Source organism: Micropterus salmoides, unplaced genomic scaffold (assembly GCF_014851395.1).
Source record: "Micropterus salmoides isolate LMB-PRFRI ecotype aquatic unplaced genomic scaffold, ASM1485139v1 Ms_hic_scaffold_5, whole genome shotgun sequence".
In the NCBI taxonomy this organism is placed as follows: domain Eukaryota; kingdom Metazoa; phylum Chordata; class Actinopteri; order Centrarchiformes; family Centrarchidae; genus Micropterus; species Micropterus salmoides.
Genome location: NW_024044237.1, coordinates 21,542,223 through 21,565,437, shown reverse-complemented (window position 1 = coordinate 21,565,437; position 23,215 = coordinate 21,542,223). Strand labels below are relative to the sequence as shown.

Here is a 23,215-nt window from a genome sequence, read left to right as displayed (position 1 = left end):
TTGTTTTATCTGTGTAAAAAGGTAAAGATTGCCAGCCTCAAAGCTGGACAGACATGGAAGTCCACCTTTTTCTTAAGTATGGATGAGAGATTAAGGGTTCAATATGCTTAAAAAGTGCCATCCAACCACATCTAAAGTGTTTACATCGGTCCCAAATGATTAGCCTTTGGTCTGGTGTTGTTCCCATTGACCAATCAGAGCTGTAGGCGGGATTAAGCCTGTTGATGTCATCTTCCTGTATAGCTTGCTATCTCCTGAGCTACATCAATGAAGAATAGCAACAGAAAAATATTGCCGAAAATAACGTCAGACTGATGCAGGTAAACTGGTTGTTGTAAGATGACTTACAGAATTAACATTCTTTTTTATTCGACCTTTGTGGAAAATGTTAAGTCAGTTGCTCTCATAGCTTCCGTGTCGAATGAAAATGACGTTGGCCTGACAGATTCATCACTTGTTATTTATTGGTTTGGACATAACAAAACAAAACAAAAATTGCATGACATAAACACGATGTCAGTCTCATTGAAAGTGCAGTGTTAAATCAGTCTGATCATCAGCCTACTGAATGGCCACACTCATTCTGACTGCATCCCACCGTCTTCCTTATCTCTGTCCAAGACCTCAGTTTTTTGTGACTTATTCGTCTGTATATAATAAATTGAACACGTGTCAATAGCAACGCACACTTTTGGACAGTTTCGCAAAAAAAGTGACGTAGGGAGTAGTTGTAGTTGTTTGAAGCATGAAAAAAAGAGCCTCAGATAGAAGTTTAAACCCTGCCTTATTGGTAAATGGTAAACCACCAAAACTGCTTCAACTTCAGCAGAAAATGTCATTTATCATAAGAAGCTGACTAGAAAAAATAGGCTGTCTGGAACATCCATATAATCATATTACTAATTTAGGGATTCAAGAAATGCAACTATAAATTGTGGCGATAGATGGGGAGGAGCTGACATGGAGGGATAAACTATTACACGGTTGGGGAGCAGGAATAGAAAAAAGGTCCGATCACCATAAGACTTAGAACATGAAATGGTGAGGAGTAACCGAAAAGAGGGTCTAATGGGTCTGGATACAGAATAGAGTGCTGAACGATGTGGTGGAGAATGAGGTGAAGAACAAGGAGTAAAGGGTAAATGGTCTGTACTTGTATAGTGCCTTTCTAGCCTATTCAACACTACAGGCTAAAGTGCCAGCTGCTCACCAGAAACAAAAATTAACTCATTCATACACATTCACAGCAATTCATTGTTTTGACCAAGGACTCTTCAACATGTAGATTGAACCCTGACCTTCTGATTAATGGACGAGCGCTCTAACCCCTGAGCCACAACTTCCCCCTAGATATATTGCAGTATCTTTATTAGTGGACGCGTAACAGGTGATTGGCAGCAGGAACGCTGCACCACTACCAGACAGACCACACTGACAGGAAACACAGGGAGGGCAGGAAACACAAGGTATGAGAGAGGGATACTGCTATATACCATAACACTGAGGAGGTTGGAGTCCTCTGAGGTTGTGACAGTGTGACAAAAATGTGCAGTTTGTAAAGCAGCTGTCAAACTTGTATGTGCTTCCTTGTGTAGGGCAGAGTTCAATTTTCTATGCTGTCCCACTTAATGCACTCCTTAGTGCAGCAATAATCGTTTTCATTCCCAGTTCTTTATGACAATAACCGTGTACTGCCTGCCCTTTTTTCAAATATTGGTTTTAGTGCCAGACAAGTAATCAGCCTCGCATTAAGAATTTGGCTGTGCATCCAAAGTCCCCGTCTCCTTGGCTGCTCAGGTCGAATACTTGAGTAGTTCCAAAAAAAAAAAAAACAACGACCCTAAAGTATGGCCACAATCACCTGATGAATGGCTTTTTTTTAAATGAGTTTATCAACCTTTGATGATTGATGTTTTTCATTTAGACTTTTGACATTTGAATCCAACCCTGTTTCACTGCACCAGCTGTGCAAATAATGTTGAGAAGAACTGAGACACACAAGACGGAATGAGAAGAAATTAGATATGGAAATTAAAAGCACATTGGGGGAAGATTATCCTCATTGTAGACAGTGTTATTTGAATAATAAAGTATAATGCAGCCTGACAATATGCTTCCATTTTCTCTCGTCTTTGTAATCATGGCTTAGTGAACAAAGTACAAGGGATGTATCATTGTAACCTCCAAAATGGGCTTTAATCTAACCCTGAGTCCTCTTCCCTTCTCTCTACCAGCAAATACAAGGGCCCCTCATTGTCTGCTCACATGTCCTCATCACAGACGATGCTTTTGTCACATAATCACACACAGGGACACACAGGGAGTACACACTGCACACAATTACCATCTTGTAATTGTGATCTATCATGCGTTGGTGTGAAGTGGTGCCCGATGCGCATGCTGTCGGCCCTGCTGCATTATCGGAGGAAATTACAAGACCATTTATAGGAGCTATTTATCCACTCATCCTGTTGTTGCCGTTGTCCACAGGTGGAACTGGCAGCCCTGGGTGGAGCTGGACCGACAGACAGATTGATCAATCAGTGCATCAGTTTACAGTATATGAAGTGGTGGATTACAGCATACAGTGAGCTATCACAGATCAGGAGGTCAACTAGTGAGTGTTTCAGACATCCTGTACAGGTGGTGGTGATGATGATGATATAAGACCAGAGAAGAGAACATTAACATCTGGTTGTAGCCTGTAATGTACAGTACATTTTATTGTCACTTATTTACTTGATTTGTATAATCCTAGCTAAAGATTTATTGAGCTTTTAATTATTAATAATATTAATAATTAAAATATCATATTTATAATTCTTTCAACACACCGCAGTCCAGTTTTTAAAAAGAATATTTTTCCTTAATTCAGAATCTGATGTTTGTCTTCTGATGTGTGTCAAGCAAACTGCAGGTGAATTTGTCTTTCAAGTCAAGGACACGATGATGCTTTGGGATACAAAGGACACCTCAATCACAGTATTGTCAAACAGTGAAAATATTTATTACACCCTTTACTTTCTGTGTCTTCTAAAAAATCAACAGCGTGTGATGGGTTCATGGTTTGCGCATGCATGAGCGAGCCAGTTATCTGTGTGCATGTTTGTGTTGTTAATCTTAGCAAAGGATTGTGTGGGTGTGTGTATATTGTAAGAGTCTGTCTCCAGGTTTTATTGAAATGTTAATATATTTATTATAGATACTGGTGTGCTTGTGTGCTTATGATGAGTGAGAGCTGTACAGTTAAAGGCTGGCTTTTTTTCTATGTTTTTATTTATTGCCTTCAATTCCCACAAAAAGACAAAAAAACAATAATGCGTCAGTCTGTCTATTCTTCTTCTATACTGGCACTCAGCTCTAAAGCCTATTTATTCCTTCTGTTGTTACTGAAACAGGAGTACAGAGTGCTTTTGTTGGGGACTTTTGGATTTTTGAGGCCAAAACCGATTCTGATATTTAAGGATTTAAAAGTTCAGATAGCGATTTATTTTGCAAATTTTTATTTTTTTCACATAAACACATTGCATACCCAAATATTTTTGATGAGTGGGACATTTTTGCAGTGGAAAAGCAGTTGACAATTGCTGTCAGTTGTCAGTGCTTTTTAGCAGATGTAATGCCAACATTACAGTATTTTTGGCATTTCTCTACTGCAGTTCCTTTCTTCGTTCATATGTCTCCAATAACCTAATACTGGCCAACACACTGTGTGCCTTTATTACCAGGTCACGGTAGAGAGATGACAGGAAATGAGGGGAGAAAGATGGGGAATGACATCCAACAAAGATCCCTAGGTTGGACTCCAACCAGGGACGTTGCATTTATGATTGACGCCTTAACTCCTAGGGAACCCTGCCTTATCAACAATAGAGGTCTATGGAACAGAGAAATAACATCATCCTTTGAAGGGAATACTTGTTAGTAGCTCACATTCATTGTTGATTTTTGTCTTCTTATAGGATTAATTGATAAAAAGAAAATACTACCTGCCTTAACTGTTAATTATCTGTCGCTATAAAAGTCTTGTCTGTTGGAGAGACAGCAGTAAAGTAGTTGCTCCTTAATTTACAGTTGATGAAAAGTTCAGATTAATGGTTGTGTGGATTCCATTATTTTGCGAAATATTTGTCAATACATTTTTTAATTTCATTGTGTCATCAGTAAGATGTGCCTTGAACCTGCTGGACCTTTGGTATGATCACAATCCCCGCCCTGTGGCATCTTCAACTAAGTAATGAATAATTTACTCTGCTCCTGAAATTCATTTATTTTTTGGCTGCGATGCGTCTGCATCTGCTGAAGGAAGCATGAGAGTCAGTACTCCAGAGAAATCACAAGTTGCCATAACTACAAGTGCTGAGGTCTCTGTGCAGTCCAGAGTGTAGCCCCGGAGAGGTGGGCAGAAAGCCGACCATGAGTGAAGGCTGAGAGCTCTGGAAGACCCCATGCAGCAGGAGCCCACACCGCCTGAAGCGCTCCTCAGTCAGACTTGTTTCTCTTCACGGTTTTCTCAAGTAGGCAGGAGATGAAACTGCATGCCTGATGGTTTATCAAGTGAAGAAAAGAAATCCATCAATTATTCACTTAATGTCAGTCGAGGACAATAATGAGGCAAATGGCACAAAGATTACTTAAGGTTATAAATGCTTTTAATTTTCTTCCTTTTCAGATGCTATTTTTCCCAACAGCAAGGTTACAAAAAAATTCAACGGTGCACAGGCTCATAATTAAGCTGAATTAAAAGATAAAACATGCACGACTGGGAAATTGAATAGAAGACAATTGCAGTACAAGGGCAATTTGGTTATCTTTTTGTTCTTGCTTTCCGTGTGGTTATGGCAGAAGTTCTCTTGGAAGATTTCTTCCCTCACCAGAGGCGTCGTGCAGTGGCACCAAAGTGGCTCTCTCTGATAGACAGCCTAATTCATACAGTTGGTGTTGTTATAATCCCCCGGAGGCTGTCTTAGTTTGCTCTCTGCCTTGTTTATTCCAGGGATGTGCTCTCCATCCGTCGCTACAGAGGAACCCAGACCACCACAGCTTAATGTTTTGTTGTTGTTTTTGTTGTTGGATCAGTTCATACCTCTGAGATATTTCGCTGGTTTCTTACAGCATGTGTGTTTGTGTGTGTGAGGAGAAACATGTTAGTGTTTGTTATCCGACTTCGCCGTGCTCCTTCGGGACTGCCAGTCCCCTGTCACTCAAAGGTGTATACAGATGTGTGTCCAACAACAACAGCTTTTAAATTTAATTTAAATTCAGATGTTTGAATTGAGATGAATTTACAGTTGAGGTGAGAATTTGGGTTAGAGGTTTTAAATCCTCTGATGTCTTTGGAATATTGTTTCAAGTTTAGCAATGCTTTGTTTGTGCATGCCTACGTGTGAAGTATGGACCTTTTGACTGCATCTGCGTGTGTTGATCTTATGGAATACCGATTTTTTTTGGGCATTTTCGAGTAGGCCAGTCCCTTATCTCTCGTATCGGTATTTTACGTCTGTTTGTCTGTCAAGTTCAATCTGCAGTCTGAAAGGAAATATGAACTTTTGATCAGTCTTACAGTCCATTCTATTTATTTTTTGTCATCTCCAGTGAATGATAACTCAAATTTGCAGGAACAGTTTTATCAGTGCAAAAACATTGTTGAATATATTCTGTTGTCATTGCTGGAAGAATAAGTGACTGCATGCATACATTTCCCCAAATGCATGCATTTATAGGAATACATTGACCTTTCGCTAAAGAAGCTTGTAATGCATGCAAACCCTGGAAGACACTTTACTGCTTTTAGATACAGCTTTACATCACTCTTAACAGCACTGTGGTGAACAAAATACTGAGTACGAGTTTTAAAATGCAATAGACCATTTAATTGCACATTTGTGAGTTAAGCTCATTTGTTAAAGAAACAGAGGTATTCAGTAATACACTGAATTAAAAGGCAATGCACTGAAACTTAACCATTGACACTTACCACTGTGCTTTTATGCAATATCCATATCTAACATGTAGATAACATGTTTGATATCTTGAACATATTCTAGAACAGTTATTGAAGCACATATCTTTATCCTAGACAATTTAATTTTGGAAAGATGACGTACTAGTAAATGTTACTTAATGGAAGGATGGCATATCTGAAAAATCACTTTGATCCCATTTGTTACAGTGCAAGAATACATTTCAGACAACAGATATGTACTGGAGTCTCTGAGTATACATCTTTTTGTTTGGTGTAATGTGAGTTTGAATAATTAAGCTGGAGGGCTTGCCACTAGATAATGGACTGCGACAGTGAAAGGCCTCCATAATGACCGATGAGAACTCAGGGGCATTGTTGTTAAGAGCACAGACGTCACATTTACAGCCTGCGTTGGCACACACGCACACAGACATATAATCATGAATCCTTAAGGTAAACATTCATATGAAGCAGGCTTTGTCTTTCTCTCCCTCTTAGACACAGTACAGCAAAACCATTTTTATCTACATTAAGTCTATATTTCTCTCTGACTCTCTCCTTCGCAAACACCCAACACAAGCAGTTACTTTAAGATGGACACTTATACACTTCCCTGTTCGTTATATTGATCCACGCTTACACAAGCATTAGCACTCACTTAGAATGAGAGGCATGTCTTCACTGAAACACACAGCGCACAGAGTATAAACACATGCATACAAATGCCCACACCGTGCTTCTCATGACGCTCAATGAAACATACGCTAACGCACAAACTTCTCTGGATATAAACACATGTGTCTCCTTTGGGCTGGCAGATTCTTCCAAATTGAATTGTAGCGTATAGCAACTGATGTATTCATCCAGTGTGTGTGATTTAACGAGGCCGGCTCCATCTCGTCATAAATCATATTAATAATCTGAGCTTTCTATTGATTTTTATTTTTTTAAGCCATCCCAGTGCATTATTTGATATCTTCAGCCGTTGTTTCTGATTTAATGAACTCCATGCAGACACACATAAAGAGAAGTCATGAAACTGCCTTTCCTTGTAGAAGTCTTTATTCATCTGTGTAGAAAAAATGACGACAGACCAATAAATGGAGTAGCGTTTTGCACCCATTTTTATGTTTATACATAAGCGTGTTTTCATTATCACATCTGAGGGTGATGGTTTTTTTTAAAGGAAAAGGATTTCTGCACAGAATGAAAGGAAGCTTCAGTGCTCTTTAAAAAAAGAAAGAAAAAGAAAGAATAACAAAAGAACCACACCGGAGCTCTTCCAATATTATTGGTATACAGTAACACGGGTTGGAAAAGAGAAGGAGAGCTACTGCAAGTAAGAATGGGTTTCAACACTTACAGGCTCTATATATATATTTTTATACCTCTCCTCCCCATCTTTCCCTCTACGGCATCACTCTTTATTTTTTTCTCTCTACCCTCTCCTCTTCCTCTTTTAATCTCTGGTTGTTTGTTAGCATTTTCCTTTGAAGTTCCTCCTCCCTCAAAGTATATTAGTGGGGTCAGTGAGAGGCAGTCAGAAAGCAGGTGCCGCTTCCTTTTTGTCATGTGTGTGTGTTTGTTTGTCTGTTGAACTGCACAGTGTAGCGGTAAGGCCGTGATCCCTGTTAACAGAACCGTGTCTATGCTCTACTAAGGCCTATAAAACCGGACGACCTGAGTCAACTAATGTACTTTACCTCACAGAATGCATCAGATCAACTCTAAAATTTCAGTTAAAGTAAAAAGAGTCAGTTGTGAAAATACTACAATTTAAAAACCCCTCTCGTAGGGTGGGGTAAATACGATGACAGATACCGCAAGACAATAGAAATTTGTGGGGCTGCAACAAATTTCTTTTATTATTGATTATTTGTTATTTTTTCAGTTCATTGATTAATCGTTTGTAGTAGTTTTGAAAGTTACATTTCCTGCCCAGGGTGTGACGTCTTGTAAAATGCTTGTTTCATCCAACTAACAGCCCAAAACATAAAGATTTTCAATTTACCATCACATAAGACTAAGAAAAGCAGCAAATATTCACAAATGGGAAGTTGAAACAAGGAAATATCTGGCTTAGAAAACTGGTTGGTGATTAATTGTTTGTCAAAAAAGTGAATTAAGTTTCTGTTGATTTATTTTGATTGAGTAAGCTCTTGTGGTATTAGGCTGTTGTGTTTTGAATAAATCAATATAACTACTTTATGGCAATATTGGAATTTCATATGATCAGTGTACTAGTGCTATAATTTGTCAGGTGTTTTGTCAGACATTCCTGTCTGGCAACTTTATCTAAAATCAGTTTCCTAATCAATATTTCCCAAGTAGTATATCCCAATACATATAAATATCACAATATAAAATTACATGTACTATGACAGATAATTTTATTAACATTGCTCACTCCTTTCCCTTAAATACTAATAGAAACAGTTACAACTACAACTTTTTAAATAAAATTGAAAAGATATGTTGTTATGGGTGGATTTTAACAAAGAGTAATTAAACCAGAGTAGTCCCGACTTCCACCAAAAAATTAGTAGCTGCTAAAATGTATTTTCAATTAAGAGGGTTTAACCAGGCTCTCAAAGATAATGGATTACTATTATAAGATGTATGATTAGGTTTCTTTCACTTCATTTGCAAAGGTAATTTAATAGTGAGACCAGACCACCAATAGAAATTGGGTACATGCAGTACTTTTTCTAAATTCTGAGAGGGATATTTTTAATAGTCGTTCTTCTCAAGCTAGTCATTTGTCCTGTGGCCTTGGCAATCATTTTACTTTTTTAAATGTTTTTCTTTGATTGTCTTGCCTCCCTTCCTCCAGTTGTCCTATAAACAGTTCTGAAATCGTGGCATGTAAATAGGTCCATGTTATGATGAAGATACATGATTCGTAAGGTGAAAACTGCCCAAAAAGTCTTCGACTTGTAATGATTACAGGCAACTGAAAGCATCAGTCCTCGAGGGACATGTGCAGTCTGTTATCACTCAGATATTTGCTGAGTGCAGTAGAGGATACGCTGTGCCATTTTTTGGATGATGATGATGTCACATTATTCCACTTGTCACCCCTCTTCTTTACTCTGTCCTCCCCCTTCTCGATCCCCCATCTTCTTTCCCTTTGCCTGCTTTTTTACCTCCTGCCGCTGCATTTGTCACACGCCCTTTTTTCACTTATCTTCCTTTTTTCTTTCCTTTTCTGTCCTCACTATCTGCCTTAAGCCAGCACACCTCCCTCAGTGTCTCCATCCCCAAAACAGCACCCCTCTCTCTCTCCTCGTCTTCTTTGATGTTCTATCCCTCCATCCATCTATCCATCACTCCCCACTCTCTCTTACTCTCTCTCCCCCTCTCATTAGTCTCTCCATGCTGTGGTTTGTGTCTCACGTCTCTGTCAGAACTGTTATCACTGCTGTCAGCTCCCTTGGCGAGAACAAAGTCGTCCTCTGCTCACGGCACCACAAAAGACACAAGAGAAATAAAAGGAAAGAGCCTCAGCCAAAAAAAAGGAAGAGGTGGAAAGGAGAAAAATTAAAAAGAAGGGGAGTAAACTAGAGGAAAAGGAGGGGGCTAGGAACACATCTTTTCATGTCAACCATGATGCATTGTCATCTGTGGGTTATAACAACCATTGATTTCTCCCTCTGTCATCCCTTTTATCTATACAGCACAGAGCTTACAGTTGGTAAGATATGAGAGCTATCTCTATACACATCAAGTGCCTTTTCCTCATATTATAAATATATCTCCTGCTAAATCAGCTAAGCCTAGTATATCAACCTCAAATAAGTTACTGTGTATTATTATGAGCTGAGAAGAACAGTAGGTTTGAAAGACACAGATATTCAAAAGAGAAAATGTAACCATTTATAATTATAAGTAGCGCTGAAAGAAGGGCCTACTGTATAATGTAGCATACAGTAGTAGAATATAGTAGGACTGTTACTTTTGTCACTCAATAGCAATGTCCAATCAACATAGCTGAAGTCAGTCTTTTCTACCTAGCAAACCAATCAGAATTGAACCAGCAGAGGCACAGAGGGTACTTTGGAAACCAAGGACAAAATGGCCACCAGCCAAGGGGTCGTCATCATAGAAATGGTGCCTGGCATTCATGGCTCGGGGATTTTGTCCCTGTATCATCACGTGTAGGCATAATCTATGTCAGGGATGCCACCCTCTCTGTAGCCACGGTTGGTACCATAAGTGGCATGATGGTGGCTGGTTTGGCTGAGGATGGTGCCATTGAGGCTGCCTGCTCCGTGGCTGCTCCGGAAGGTCCCGTTAGCTTGGGAGGAAGAGGAAGAGGAGGGGAAAATGGTGTGGATGTAGGTGACATCCTCCAGCTTAGACTGCAGCGGCTGATGGGCCATAGCTGTCATCTGAAACCCTGCTGGAGGGGCCCTGATCTCTAAGATGGAAGTGTCTTTCTTGGTGCCCGACTCTACATAGTCATCATAATGTTTTCCCCCTCGGCCCCTGCTGTATGAGCCTGAGTCCCCGGACATGTAACCTGCTCTCTGTCCATACCAGCAGAAGATGCCAAAGATTAACAGCAGGCTTACCAATGCTGTGGCACCCCCTATGATCCCAGCCAATGGCAGGGCTGTTAGTTCTGAGTCCTGTCCCTCTTTATCTGACCCATCCCCTCCTGAACTGACCAGAGCATCTCCAGTCTCTATCTGAGCGCAGGCTGGAGCCGAGTCTTTATTGTCCGTGTCCATGGTGCCAGCTCGAGATGAACCCATGCTGGAACCCCCAAAAGAGGGCTCCTGTCGTAGTGGCAGCAGGCAGATGAGGTAATGGGAGCGTGGGGTGAGCTGGGTTAGGAGGTACTGCCTCCTCTCTCCTGGTACCAGAGTCTCTGTTATGGAACCAAGAGCTGCACTGCTACCCAACCGGAGCCAAGAAAGGCGGAAGGAGGGTGTCGGCTGTGGGCACAGCCAACTCACCAGTACACTGTCCGAAGAGAGAGGTTTTACAGACAGCTCCAGAGCCTCTCCAGATACTTGTCCCCCTTCACCGGGAGGCAGAGGCATAACAAGGCCCGGTCGCTTGGCTCGCAGGGTGAAGAGGGAACCTTGTGTGGGGACCAGCAGAGAGGTAGTGGTGGTGCTGCCATGGGGGACTGAAACCACTGCTTGGTCCCCTCCAACACCATCTTCACCTCCTCCATCTTTTTCTGCTGGGTTGACTCCCATTCCAGTACTGGGACCAGCAGGAGGGCCTTCACACTGCTCCATCAGGGAGGTTAGGTCTCTAAGGGTTTGGCCTCTTACAGGCTCAGGTCCCGTGCAGGTCAGACCCCTGACTGTTACCGCTGCCCCTCGCCCATGCAGCCAGGCGTGGAGCCAGCGAAGGTTACAGCCACAGTACCATGGGTTTCCTCGCAGCAGCAGCAGCTCCAAGCTTTCTGTGTCCTTCAGAAGCCCTCGTGGGAGACTGGTCAGATTGTTTCCTGACAGGTCCAGCCTCTGTAGCCGCCGCATCCCGTCCAGTGCCCCCCGTGGTATGTGAGTCATTCCGTTGTCTTGCAAATGGAGTCGCACAAGGTGAGCCGAAGGTAGGTTGACTGGCGGAGACTGCAGGGCGTTCCTGACCAGTGACAGCTCCGTCAGGTTGGAGAGACGGGAAAAGGTGTCATCCGCAATGCGTGTGTTGGCCAGCAGGTTCCCATCAAGGACCAAGCGTCGCAGGGAAGCAAGCCCACGGAAGGCATGTGTGGGGATGGTGCTGATTCTATTGTCATCCAGTCGCAACTCTTCCAAGGATGCTGGCAAGCCTGCAGGGATGCTTGACAGGTGGTTCCGAGACAGAAACAGCAGTCTAAGCCGTGGAGTCCCAGAAAAAGCTCGCTCCTGGATGCTAACTGTGGATATAGAGTTATCATCCAGGTGTAAACGTTCTAGTAATGGTAACTTAGCCAGAGCTGATCTCGGTAACGTTCGTATATTATTATCCTGCAAATGGAGCTCCCGTAACGAAGGTGGGAGGTGTATAGGGAATTCATCCAGCTGGTTGGCATACAGGTAAATCACACGTATGGAAGTGCTGCGTTCCAGTGAGGGAGGCAGCCCAGCATTACTCAGACGGTTGCTCTGCAAGTAGAGGATGGCAGCCATTAACGGTAGTGGAGGAATTATACTGAGGCCACGGTCATTGCAGTAGACAAAACCCTCATCACAGCGGCACACTGAGGGACATACAATGCCCTCATCTCCCTCGCCCGTCTCCATGGCAATTGCGGCTGCCGCCAGTTCCAGCACCTCAGCCAGTAAGGTGAGGCACAGGAGGAGCAGAAATAGCCAATCGCGGAGCTCAGCAAGACTCTCAGCGGCCATGTTGGTGCACAGCTCCTGATTGGAAGAGAGGAAATGGGAAAGTTGATTAAAACAAATACAAAGGCTATAACTATTTCTAAAATCAAAGGAGTAACTTATTATATTCAACAGAAAGAGTTGTTCGCAAAAGGACCCATTTTAGATTAAGATGGACAAAGCACACAGTTAATCTATTTCTTTTAAACTGCTTAACTAAAGTTCTGCATTTTCTACCTGCTGTTAAAAGTTACATTTTTTTTTTTATTTGTCAAGTGGAGAAGATTTGTGGATTGAATAGTCAAGACATAATTTAGAGGAGCTGTCCAGTATTATGTGGGTCAGAGCGACCGAGCAGAAGACAAACGGACATTTACAGGCCGAGAGCGAGATGAAGGGTGGAGTGAGCGGGCGAGAAAGATTACAAGAATGAGAGACAGCAAAAGGATGATAGAGATGGAGAAAATTGGACAGTGACAGTTGCAGGGAAGGAAAATAAGGGAGGGAGAGTTTTTTCTCGAAGAGATTAACTGAAATGGAGTTAGTGACGTGAAACTAAAATGGAGAAGAGATTGGGGAGAAGGAAATCAGATTAATTGCCTGCAGTGCTGTTGATAGCTTTGAAGACAACAGAAGTGGTAAACTTGTTGTGACTGCACTGTATCTAACCCTCCAGTGAAATTATAAAAAGAATGCATGTACAGTTAATGGAAAAATGGAAAAGCAAAATTTCACAAGTTTCAGAAACACAAGGCATCTGATTGAGGTTATGACCAAGACACTCACAGAGAAACGCACAGACAAATAAGCAAACATACAGAACACAACGCATTCATATACAGAACAGTCTTAGTACAAGCTGAAATATATAATGCATGTTTTCTCTTGGTTGCTATTGTTCGTGAAATTTCTATAAATTATTCAGGAAAGTGGTCCTGAAATTCCCAGAAATGTTTTAGCGAGATGTTTTACAGAGAAGCATTTTTCTGCAACATTAATACGTTCCACGGTCGATGTTTTATGACTTGTCTCCCAGCGAATTCCTGACACCAACATCAGTAACATAAATTTACAATTCAGATAAAATGATCTCTATGCACTTGTATTCACAGCACACTATTTATAGAATATGAATAATATACAGTGGTGAAAGTTGTAGAAATTACATTGTTGCGTACTCTTATTTGAATCTTTTCTTTTGGGTAGCCTGGGGCTGGAAAATGTGCCCTGACATGAAATGTCTAACATGATTTGACAGCACATTTGATAAACAAATCCTCTAAAGGCAGGTTTTTCTTTCTCCCCTTCTGTGTGTGTGTGTGTGTGTATGTGTGTGTGTGTGTGCTCGTATGTGAAGTCAGTGCTAGATGCAAAATTGCCCCTTGGCTGCAGTCAAAATCCATGCAAAGCAAACAAGAGATGGCAACAATAGAAGAGAAGGAAGGAGGGAGGAAATGAGGGTGGCAAGGAGACAGATGGAGAGTTGGACAGTCAGTCAGTGGAGGAGAGGGGAAATGAGTTTCTGGCAGTGAAGACTCAAGTCAGTATCAGCTGAGTTTGCTGCAAAAAGAAGATTGGTTGGTTGTTTTTTCTGTAAGATAGGTGTAAAAATAGCTACGTTTGTGTACCTGTACATGCTTGAGTGTGCATCTCTTAAGTGTGTTTGTATAAAAAAGATCTGCATCAACAACATCCAGCTCCTGTCTCAGCTCAACACAGGCAGTATTTGATTTGTAAAGAAAAGAGTATGTGCCACGCAATTCGGCAAGGACCCAGACTTTATTTCTCCTTTTACTTAATGGTATTTTTAGCTTAACAGCATTTGAGAGACAGAAAAAGTAAAGGAGAGGAACACATGCACACATGAGGGAGTGTCAAGGTAGGAGCTGAGACCATATTGGGAATGCCATATGAATATCAACTAGCATATGCTTCGGAGCCTACGCTATCCCCACTTTCCTTTCATAAATATCCTCTTGGCACAAAGCTGTATGTGTGTTTTTGCCTACATGCCAAGGTTTCATATCGACACGTCCTCTTAATGATCCTCCCTGGCTCGTTCTCTAACTCTCCAACTGTCGCTCTGTCTTATGGCGCTCTCCTCTCTCTGCATCTCAATCTTTCGTGCCATCTACATCTCCCATCCGCCCACCACCACTTCCTCCCCTTAATAATCTTTCATTATATCCACTCTCAGGTTTGTTTACAGAAGTGTCCGTGCAGTCATTCTGTGCTCCTCTCCTCCCCGGTCTCTATCTCTTTCTAATCCTCTTTTATCGTCTCCTCTCCAGTTGTCCGGTGATTCCTACACACTGAGATTGGATCAATCAGCTCTGCTTCAGTCCTCCTGCCCGGAGCTCCTCTGTCCTCTCCAACGTGGCGACTTAGTTTCTTTTTTTCATTTAGATGCAGCAGACCCCCCTAGCTCCCCCCATTTCTTTCTCACTCTCTCTCGGCCTCAGCTTTCTCGCCTCCGCATTCGCCTTCCTCTCCCTTTGTGGTGTTTTTTTTCTCTCCCTTAACATTTCAATCATTTTCTGAAATAAAAGCCTTTGTTGGAGTGCAGAGCCACTGTGTGTGTGTGTGTGTTTTTCTCCTATCATGTAGCTGAAAGCAAGATGTAAGTGTGGCGTTCTTCATTGAGGTGAATACATGAAGAAAGTGTGTGTGTATGCCTGTGTGTGTAAAAGGTCTGAGTGACCCAGGATGTGATTGCAGAGGGCTTGCTAACCTGCTCAGTCTTTTGCTTTTCACGTCCGGCACGGCTTTGTTTTTCCTCTATCAAGGATTTGTGGAGAGTAGTATTAGTGTGTCAATCTGTGATTGAGGATGTAGCCGTGGATCTCTGCGTGTTAGCACAGTTTCCCAGTCTGCTTTGAATCGTTCAGAAGTGTAGCCTCACTCCTTGGGGCCGTTGAATCTTCCTCAGCTTGGGTGAATGATGATAGGGATGATGATAGCCTGTACTCCAGGGCTCCAAGAGCAGCAACACCAGCATGGCTCAAAGCCGCCTCAGCACCCACATCTGTGTGTGTTGTGTGTGTCCTACAGCCAAGCTCTTTCTCTCTCTCTGGGGTAAGGGGCTTTTAGGCCTGCCAACTCAAGTCATCTTCAACAAGCATCCAGAAGCCTAATTCTGATACCACACCCAAATGCTACAGTTGGGCAGACAGTCAGAAGATGGTTGAGGGCTCAAGGGTCCTTCTTCGAAGTCAAAATCAATCCTGGATACTCATGTAAGCAGTGGGTCATTCAAAAATAGTACGATGCCGTGCTGCACTTTGAATAGCCAGGTAGTGGGTAATGAGGAGTAAGGAAAGAATAAGAGAGATTTCAAAGCTCAGAAAAATCCAGAGACCTTTTTGTTATTGGTTGTATTCTAACAATTATTAAATTTCACCTTTCAATGATGTTAATGAGTATGTTTGAAGCTGTGATGGAAAGGTTGGCCTTGTGCAGAATACAGGCTGTAAGAGTTGGATTCTCCTTCCGTCTCAGTTTCAGCCTCACTCTCCTCTATTAAATATTTGATCGCTTCCTTTTCGGTTCACAAAGAGGCAGCAAAGCCAGATGACAGTGTGTACTGTACGTAGTCCGCTCTGAGCGGCACTGTGATGGCCAGTCACGTGGCTCAGTGTGGAAAGTTCTCCCACAGGTTAGCAGAAATGGACCGTCGTCTAGTATGCTCAAGGCAGACTTCGCTGGGGTTTGCTTCAGCAGGACAGCTGGCTGAGTGTTAGTGAGCACCAGCCTGAGAAGAGACAGCAGACAAGTATAGTATTAAAGTTTTCATTTGGAGATGCAGTGAATTAGGGTAACAAGGTATTTGAGAAATTTAGAAAGTGGTAAATTCTTCTTAATCCATATACAATGGGCCATTTGTAACCAAAGTGCATAACCAGAGCCTTCATTTTAGGGTTTCAATGACAAGAAAAATAACATTGCCTGGATAGTTCAGTAATCTCACATATATGTCAGGCTGATAACCTTACCTTTACTGCAAATATATTCAAATGTTGGCACAACTGCTTACATGCCTTTATTGCTAAAATAAATAAAACTTAAGCTACTTTTAAGGGACTAAAGCATAAAGAAAAAACTTTCCTCTCTTTTTTTTATACCAGCTTTCTTTAAGTGAAGCCAAGATGTAACTTTGGGTTTCAACATTGGCACAATATGGAATACTAAAAGGTGCAGTCTAAATAATTATCCCCCTCAGAATGGTTATACCTTTTAAAATTAAGTACCTCGTGAAAATACTACCTGAAGGTCAACACTGCATATGCGCAACACTAAGCTCCCAACGGACACAAGCCTCCCATTAAGGTAACATCATGTTTTATATCTGTATTTTTTTCTTCACACAAAGCTTTGGAGCTTTCATTAACCACCACGCGCTAAGTGCCTGTATCTTGTGTGCAGAATTGAAACCCCCAGTGAACACTGGCTTTAGAAATATAAGGTTTTCTTCAGGCATACTGAGTGTAGAGAGACAGATTCATCAAGGCCATTAACTGCTCCGCTACTCACATTCGCCAGTTCGCTTCATCCCAGAGTAAGTAGACTACATAGCCAACTGGGAAATTATCATGCAGTTTGCTTAAACACAAATAGAGACAAATAAAGCCGTCCTCATTTTCATTTTCAAAGGACACATGCTGTAGCTGAGAAGAAGTTGGTCAACAGGCTCCTGTCTGCACACGTATGCAGCTTTGAAGAGTATTTAAAAAGCTTCATAAATTGTGCACCATACAGCCTAAACTTTGGTGCTTTAACTGGTGCCACAACTGGAATGTGTTTGAGTGTGCAGTTTAGTGGGGTAGTTAGCTGGTTGGTGTGGGGTGAAGTTGGACAGTGTGTGGTGAGACAAACAGGCCTTTTTTATAAAACAGCCCCAGACTGATTTTCAGTATGTGGCATAGTAAACTGATTTATATGGGTGCAGCTAACATGCGTAATGAAAACAGTTCGAGATGGAACAGAATGCTAAATAGACATTGTTTGCAAAACGCATTGACTTTGTGATTGGCATTTAAGGAGAAATGAGATAATGCCTGTTCAAGGACACTCTAGATGTGTACAGAGCTTTGTGTTTGGCGTTATATGAACATTATAAATGCTTTACCCTTTATTGTTTATAACTCATTGATTGAGATCTTGTACTTCAAAAATAATGAAATCCTCTTGTGTTAGTATTTTGGAGGCCAAGGCTTTCAAGTTTTGAAGTCAAATCACAATTCAAATGATGACTTTTAATTGGATGTCATCAGTCATGTGTTAACAGCAGATGTCATCTTTAATAAAAGTAACTGTCATTTCAAAATAAGTCTCCTTAATTGGTTGCAGTGGCTGGTCCAAAACTACTCTTACACTCTGCACTAATCTTTGCCTACCACAGGCAGAACGTCTGCATGCACTGGACAAGATGTGAATATTGAACATCAGCAGCATTCCCATAACTCACTGCCATTGCCCATTAGACATCAATATGTGAAGCTCTATCTGTGTAATGCTGAGGCTGTCCTTAAAACTTTTTGTGATGGATTTTCAGAAACAAGCCTAGCTGGAGGCAGTGTGATGGGAGAGATGGAGGAAATAGGGAGCGTCAGGGAGCAACTATATCAGAGCAGGAAGTTAAGAGGCAAAAGACACATTTAGGAGAGGGGAGTATCTGAAAAGTCAGAGTTTGAGGGAGATTAGAGAAAGGTACAGAAAGCTACTAACTTCTGTTACTCGTAATTGTATTTCTGTAAATTTCTGAAGAAATATTACCGCTTTTCAAAAGATAATCTCCCTTAATAATTGCCAACATTTATCAAACACCTGAATATACCGGTTAACCTCCAAAATCGAGATTAAACAAAAGGAAGCATCTGCACACTATAATTGGTGCGAAAAATCTTTTTAATTAGCATATTTTCTCAATAATAAACTCTGACAAGTGTTGATGTAAACTTGTCAGAGTTTATTTATTACTAGTCCAAAATTAAATCTCAGGTGTTAGCCAACAGGTGTCCATTTATTTTTTTAACATGTTCGAAATGTGCTTTTTTTTTAATGTATCCACATTAATAGCCATGTGTCCACACAATCGAAAGACAGGTCGTTACAGAGTAAAACCACTTTGAAATGAATAAGTTTCCTCTGGTAACATTAGAACATTAAGAAAAGTAATTTAGAAACACTAGGTGCAAATACTTGAATCATGCTAGAGTTGTTTAGTAATAAAGTGTAAAATATCTCTGCCTGTTTCCCTTGAATGTATTGAGTATAGCTGCACTTCTGTTTTACTTTCTACAAAACATTTGCTTCATATTATTTCTTCTTTTATTTATTTCTATTTTTTCATAACTCTCACACCACCAGCGGGGAGAAGAAGCGGTAATAAAAAGAGCAGCTCCCACACTTCGGGCAGGTGACCCATATAGTGTTGAGGTCAAAACATTTCTGACTGAGCCTTCACTGTGCGTCTTTTCTGTCTTACTTCTGAATTTTTTTTTGCATTGCAGAGAGCACAGAGAAAGTCTTGTTCCTCAGGGGACAGAAATCATCACTCTGCTCTTGAGAGCCAGTCAATGACAACTGTGTAGCCTACAGGCACACTCACTGTGGCTTCTGTGCTTTCCAAATGCGCTCGCTGTTTTGTTTTCCTCTTTCCTTTGTACAATAACAATCGTATATTAGCATTTATTTTACTTTGCCAATAGTGAAGACAACATAAGTAAATAAACTGAGATCAAATATATTGAAATAAACAAGTATAAATGTATAAAGATCTGCATCTGAGCTCTGGGCAACTGAAGGCTACAGTATAAATATTAATACTGGCTCCGTGTTATTATGCATCTGTAAGAGATTCATGTTCTCACAGATTTCCAGATGGAGGTAACATCTGTACAGGAATATGGTCAGAGCATTTATTTGTGCGTTCTTACTGGTCACTTTGTACAGTTTACAGATGGAGGTAAGATATACAAGGGGAGTTTGGTACTACAGGTGCGTTTTCTTGTATACATATTTGCTTTGACATGAGGTAATACAAGAGGAAATGATAGGAATGAGACAAAGAAGGACAAAACATCTTGCAAAAAAAACCAACAAGTGCGCTAGTGTGTCCTTTGGTGTTTTTGTCATTTTCATCAGAAACAACCAGGACAAATGAAATATTTAGCAAATTCTCCTCCAGATGACCTTGCTGCATTATCACAAAATTGAAACATTGCAGTGGGTGCAAGCAGGAAATTGACAATATCAAATCTCCATTTCTATCCACCCTTTGCTCCATCAGGCTTTTCGGGATAATTCAGAAAATGGAAAGCAAAGAAAAGTGACAGCTGTGATACTTGGCAGTGAGCTCAGTCTCTGCACTGTGGGGAGATAGGAGATAGGAAGTAAGGGAGTAGGAGCTAGGGATCAATAGTTATGGGGCTGGGGACCAAAGTCTGAGCACTTTGTAATCATGTGGCTGCCTAACCCCAGTGTTAGTGAGGTTGATGAGCATGCGTCCCTGCTGACATACACTCTCTCTACATCCACTCTGCTGAATATTAATATGGAGGAGAGAATTCCTCTGAGCACCATTGTCAGACGGCCCTATTGTTCTCCACTGGCCTTTGCTTCAGCGCGTGTATATGTGTGTGCTTGGTGTTAATGCGTAAGTTGGTGTCTACATTGTGTGCTTATGCATATTATGCCCATGTCTTCATAGCGTGTGTGTGTCGGCTGCAGCTGAGCAGCAGTTAAAGCGGCAGTGAGGGAGATGAGGGGTGTGTTCGTGGCCCGCCGTGGCCCATAAAGACAACTGGCCTGAGAACACTTGGGCCAGCCATCAGGGCCCAACATTGGCAATTATTTCACCTAGAGGCACTATCTGTAAAATGAACACTCTCATTAAAATGGCCATGTGTGTCCACATGTGTGTGAGTGTGTGTGTGTGTGTGTGTGTGTGTGTGTGTGTGTGTGTGTGTGTGCATATGCCCACACATGCCTGCACAAGTCAATTTAGAGGTACGGCAAATATATAGCGGTGCAAATGCTTGTCCTTTAATCAAATCATAATGTTGCTGTTTATGATGTTTGACTGGGGAAGTGTGTATTTGCAAATTTTTTTGTGCATGTGAGCACATCTGTGATTGTGTGTGTGTGTGTGTGTGTGTGCGTGTCTACATCTGTGTTTGTGTAGGTGTGCGTATGTATCTGTATAGATTTATGTGTGAGTGTGACTGTTTAACTACCCCGCACACGTAACCTCCCCATCTCTGCCTCCCTGTTTCTCATTTACGGAGCCAGCGCCAGAGTGAAGGAGTGTGGGGAAACGAAAAAACAAGTGATAGGGAGAAAGAAGGGGGAAAGAGAGATGGTGAAATAGAGGCGCAGAGGGAAGGAGCAGGGTGGAGGTTTATACAGGAAAAATGAAGTGAGGCTGGAGCAAAAGGGAGAGAGCCGGAGAAGAGGGGAAGATAGAGAAGCATAGGCAGGAAGACGGAGGGGGAAAGAGAAAGAGGCGGAGGAGGAGGCAGCAGATTTATGAAGCCATTGGAATGTAATTTGGAGGCAGAAATTACTGTCAGCCTGAGCAAGGTTTAAAGTCAGTGAAGCCTGAATCCAGGGCCTGCTTCTGTGTGTGTGTGTGTGTGTGTGTGTGTGTGCGCGTGTAAGTATCAGACAAATGGATAGTAAATGTGATGCAGAATAATACCACAGAAGCTCTGCAGTTACTTGTCATACACACTAAACTCCACGTTTGTGTGTGTATATGTGCATGCACATTTTTACTCCTCCATGCATGGGTGACGTGACTACATGGCATCGGAACATAACCCGGCATTCATATTTAACAGCTCATATTTCATCTGTGCTTGAACACACATATACACACGTACACACACACACACACACACGTACACACAGACGCAGGCACTGAATTCTTGTCAGGCTCTGAAGGCCATGACTCCGGCAGACTCAGTCGAGGGTGTCGGCGTGGACAGAACGAAGGCTGGAGAGGAAAAAGACAGAGAGAGAGTGTCAAGGATAGACAGAGAGAAAGGTAGGTGGGAAATGAAAAAGTAAGAGAGTCTGAGAGAGGCTAAAAAGAAGAGTGAGGGGGATGTGACTAGCTTTCTAACACAGCAACACACAGCTTCCATTTAGCATTTGAGGGAGGGGCAGAGAAGGAGAGAGATGAGGGAAGCGACAGCAGGGATAAGCAGCAAAGATCTGAGGGGAGGCACGCCGGGGGTTGGCTTTATTTTTGCAGCTAATTTCTACTCGGACTCCTCATCAATTAGTTGTAGTGGGCAAGCATTTAAGAGGACACAGCTGGTCCAACAAATTCCAAGGAGACCAAAACCAACAGTGTGTATTCCTTGTCTCTAAACTTTCTAACCTTCCAACCCTGTCTGTGGCTCTCAGCCCTGAGCTCATTTATTTCTAGTGAAGACAGTCTTTACAAACGGTTCACAAATATATAGTTAAAAAGAAAGGGCTGAATATTGCAGTTGTAAGCAAACGTTACTTAAACAGGAGTGAATAGTGCATTTTTTTGGAAGACTATTTTCAGCTGTGGATTAACACACGTGCTGCACTAGTGAGTATTTACAGCAGGACAGTGTATGTGGCACTGACTCAAAATAAACTAGTGTCCATGTTCACCCAGTGTAACGCTGGGACTCATTTATTTGTTTTTAATCATTTTCAACAACACTGTAGCTCATACAATTTTTGATGCCATCTAGGTCTAGTTCCTATAGAGGCTGAATGCCCTTTCGCAGCCATTTCAGACCAAAGAAAATGTCTGAAAAAGTGCAAAATGAATGTAATTGAATGTAAAGGTCTGTATCACAGAAGAATATTGCTTGTTGAGTTTGGTATTTTAGGTGATTTGTTGACGATACGAAAAATATAAAATATTGCCAGCCATATCCTTTGAACCACCGACATTGTAATGATTTCTATTCCTGCTGCCAGCTCAGAAAACCTCTGCAAAGGGTAGTATTGGAAGTCCACGATTTGCTGTAAACAAAGCAAGGTGGCTGTCCCCGATAATCTGATTGGATGAAATGTGGACACTCTCAGCGCCTAAACTGGGACCGCTTACTGCATCATCCAGATTTGGAACAGAAAATAATATCACCCAAAAAAAATCCTGCACAACAAGCCTTACAACAGCTCTCTAGTAAGATGAACATTAATCCGTCCCCGAGTCTGTCTCGGTCACTCAAAAATGGAAGAAATGTATTTAGAGAGATGTAAGTGCACTACTTTAACACAGCAGAATAGTAGCTTAAAAGTGGCAGTGATGTACTAATGTCCGTATCACTTTTATCCCATATTTGATCCATTTGATGTGACAAAACTGAGTTTTTGAGTTGTTCCTGTGGTTGTAAAATATAATCCACAGTGAAATGTTGTTCCTTTGTGGTGGTTCTTTTTGTCATTCAGCGCTGAAATCCCTAGTATGACTGCAGGAATGTGAGGCAGAGCTCTAAAAAATACAGCTTTATTGTTGTTGCACAAACAAGAGAGGGGAGAAAAAAAGGTCACAATGCTGATAAATGTCAAGATAAACGTGTTTAACCATGTCAGTAACATTTTGGAACTATCAACTTCATCTGTGCCTTGGTGGTTTGGGCGCCACCAGCCTCGATCAGCAGCTGTTCCTCCAAAATGGACTCCGCTAACACATAAGTACACACACAGGCAAAGTTCTCCATATCAATAATAAACACTGACACAGCCTCTCTTACATGCTCACACACACACGTTTGTTGCTCTTTTGACCTGTGAACCTGTGAAGCACTGATTTACCTCCTTCTCACTGACACACACAAACACGTCAGTTCTCTGTTCTTTGTTCTTCAAGCCAGTGATAATGATAGCAACACCATTATGCACTGTGACAACACTAACTCCCACTTACTCTCTA

General features: G+C 41.7%; 2 protein-coding genes across 8 annotated transcripts in view; one reads left to right on the top strand and one right to left on the bottom strand.

The window, feature by feature from the left end:
* Window positions 1-23,215, top strand: part of macrod1 (mono-ADP ribosylhydrolase 1) — a 114,216-nt gene that overhangs the window by 14,000 nt on the left and 77,001 nt on the right. The window lies entirely within an intron of this gene.
* flrt1b (fibronectin leucine rich transmembrane protein 1b) overlaps window positions 6,225-23,215 on the bottom strand; it is a 34,678-nt gene continuing 17,687 nt past the window's right edge. For both annotated transcript variants that reach the window (XM_038699747.1, XM_038699746.1), the window contains exons 2-3: window positions 15,023-16,042; window positions 6,225-12,330 (exon numbers count right to left, since the gene is read on the bottom strand). In XM_038699747.1, the coding sequence (XP_038555675.1) occupies window positions 10,117-12,315 (2,199 nt within the window). In that variant the 5' untranslated portion in view covers window positions 12,316-12,330; window positions 15,023-16,042 and the 3' untranslated portion in view covers window positions 6,225-10,116. The remainder of the gene's footprint in view (window positions 12,331-15,022; window positions 16,043-23,215) is intronic.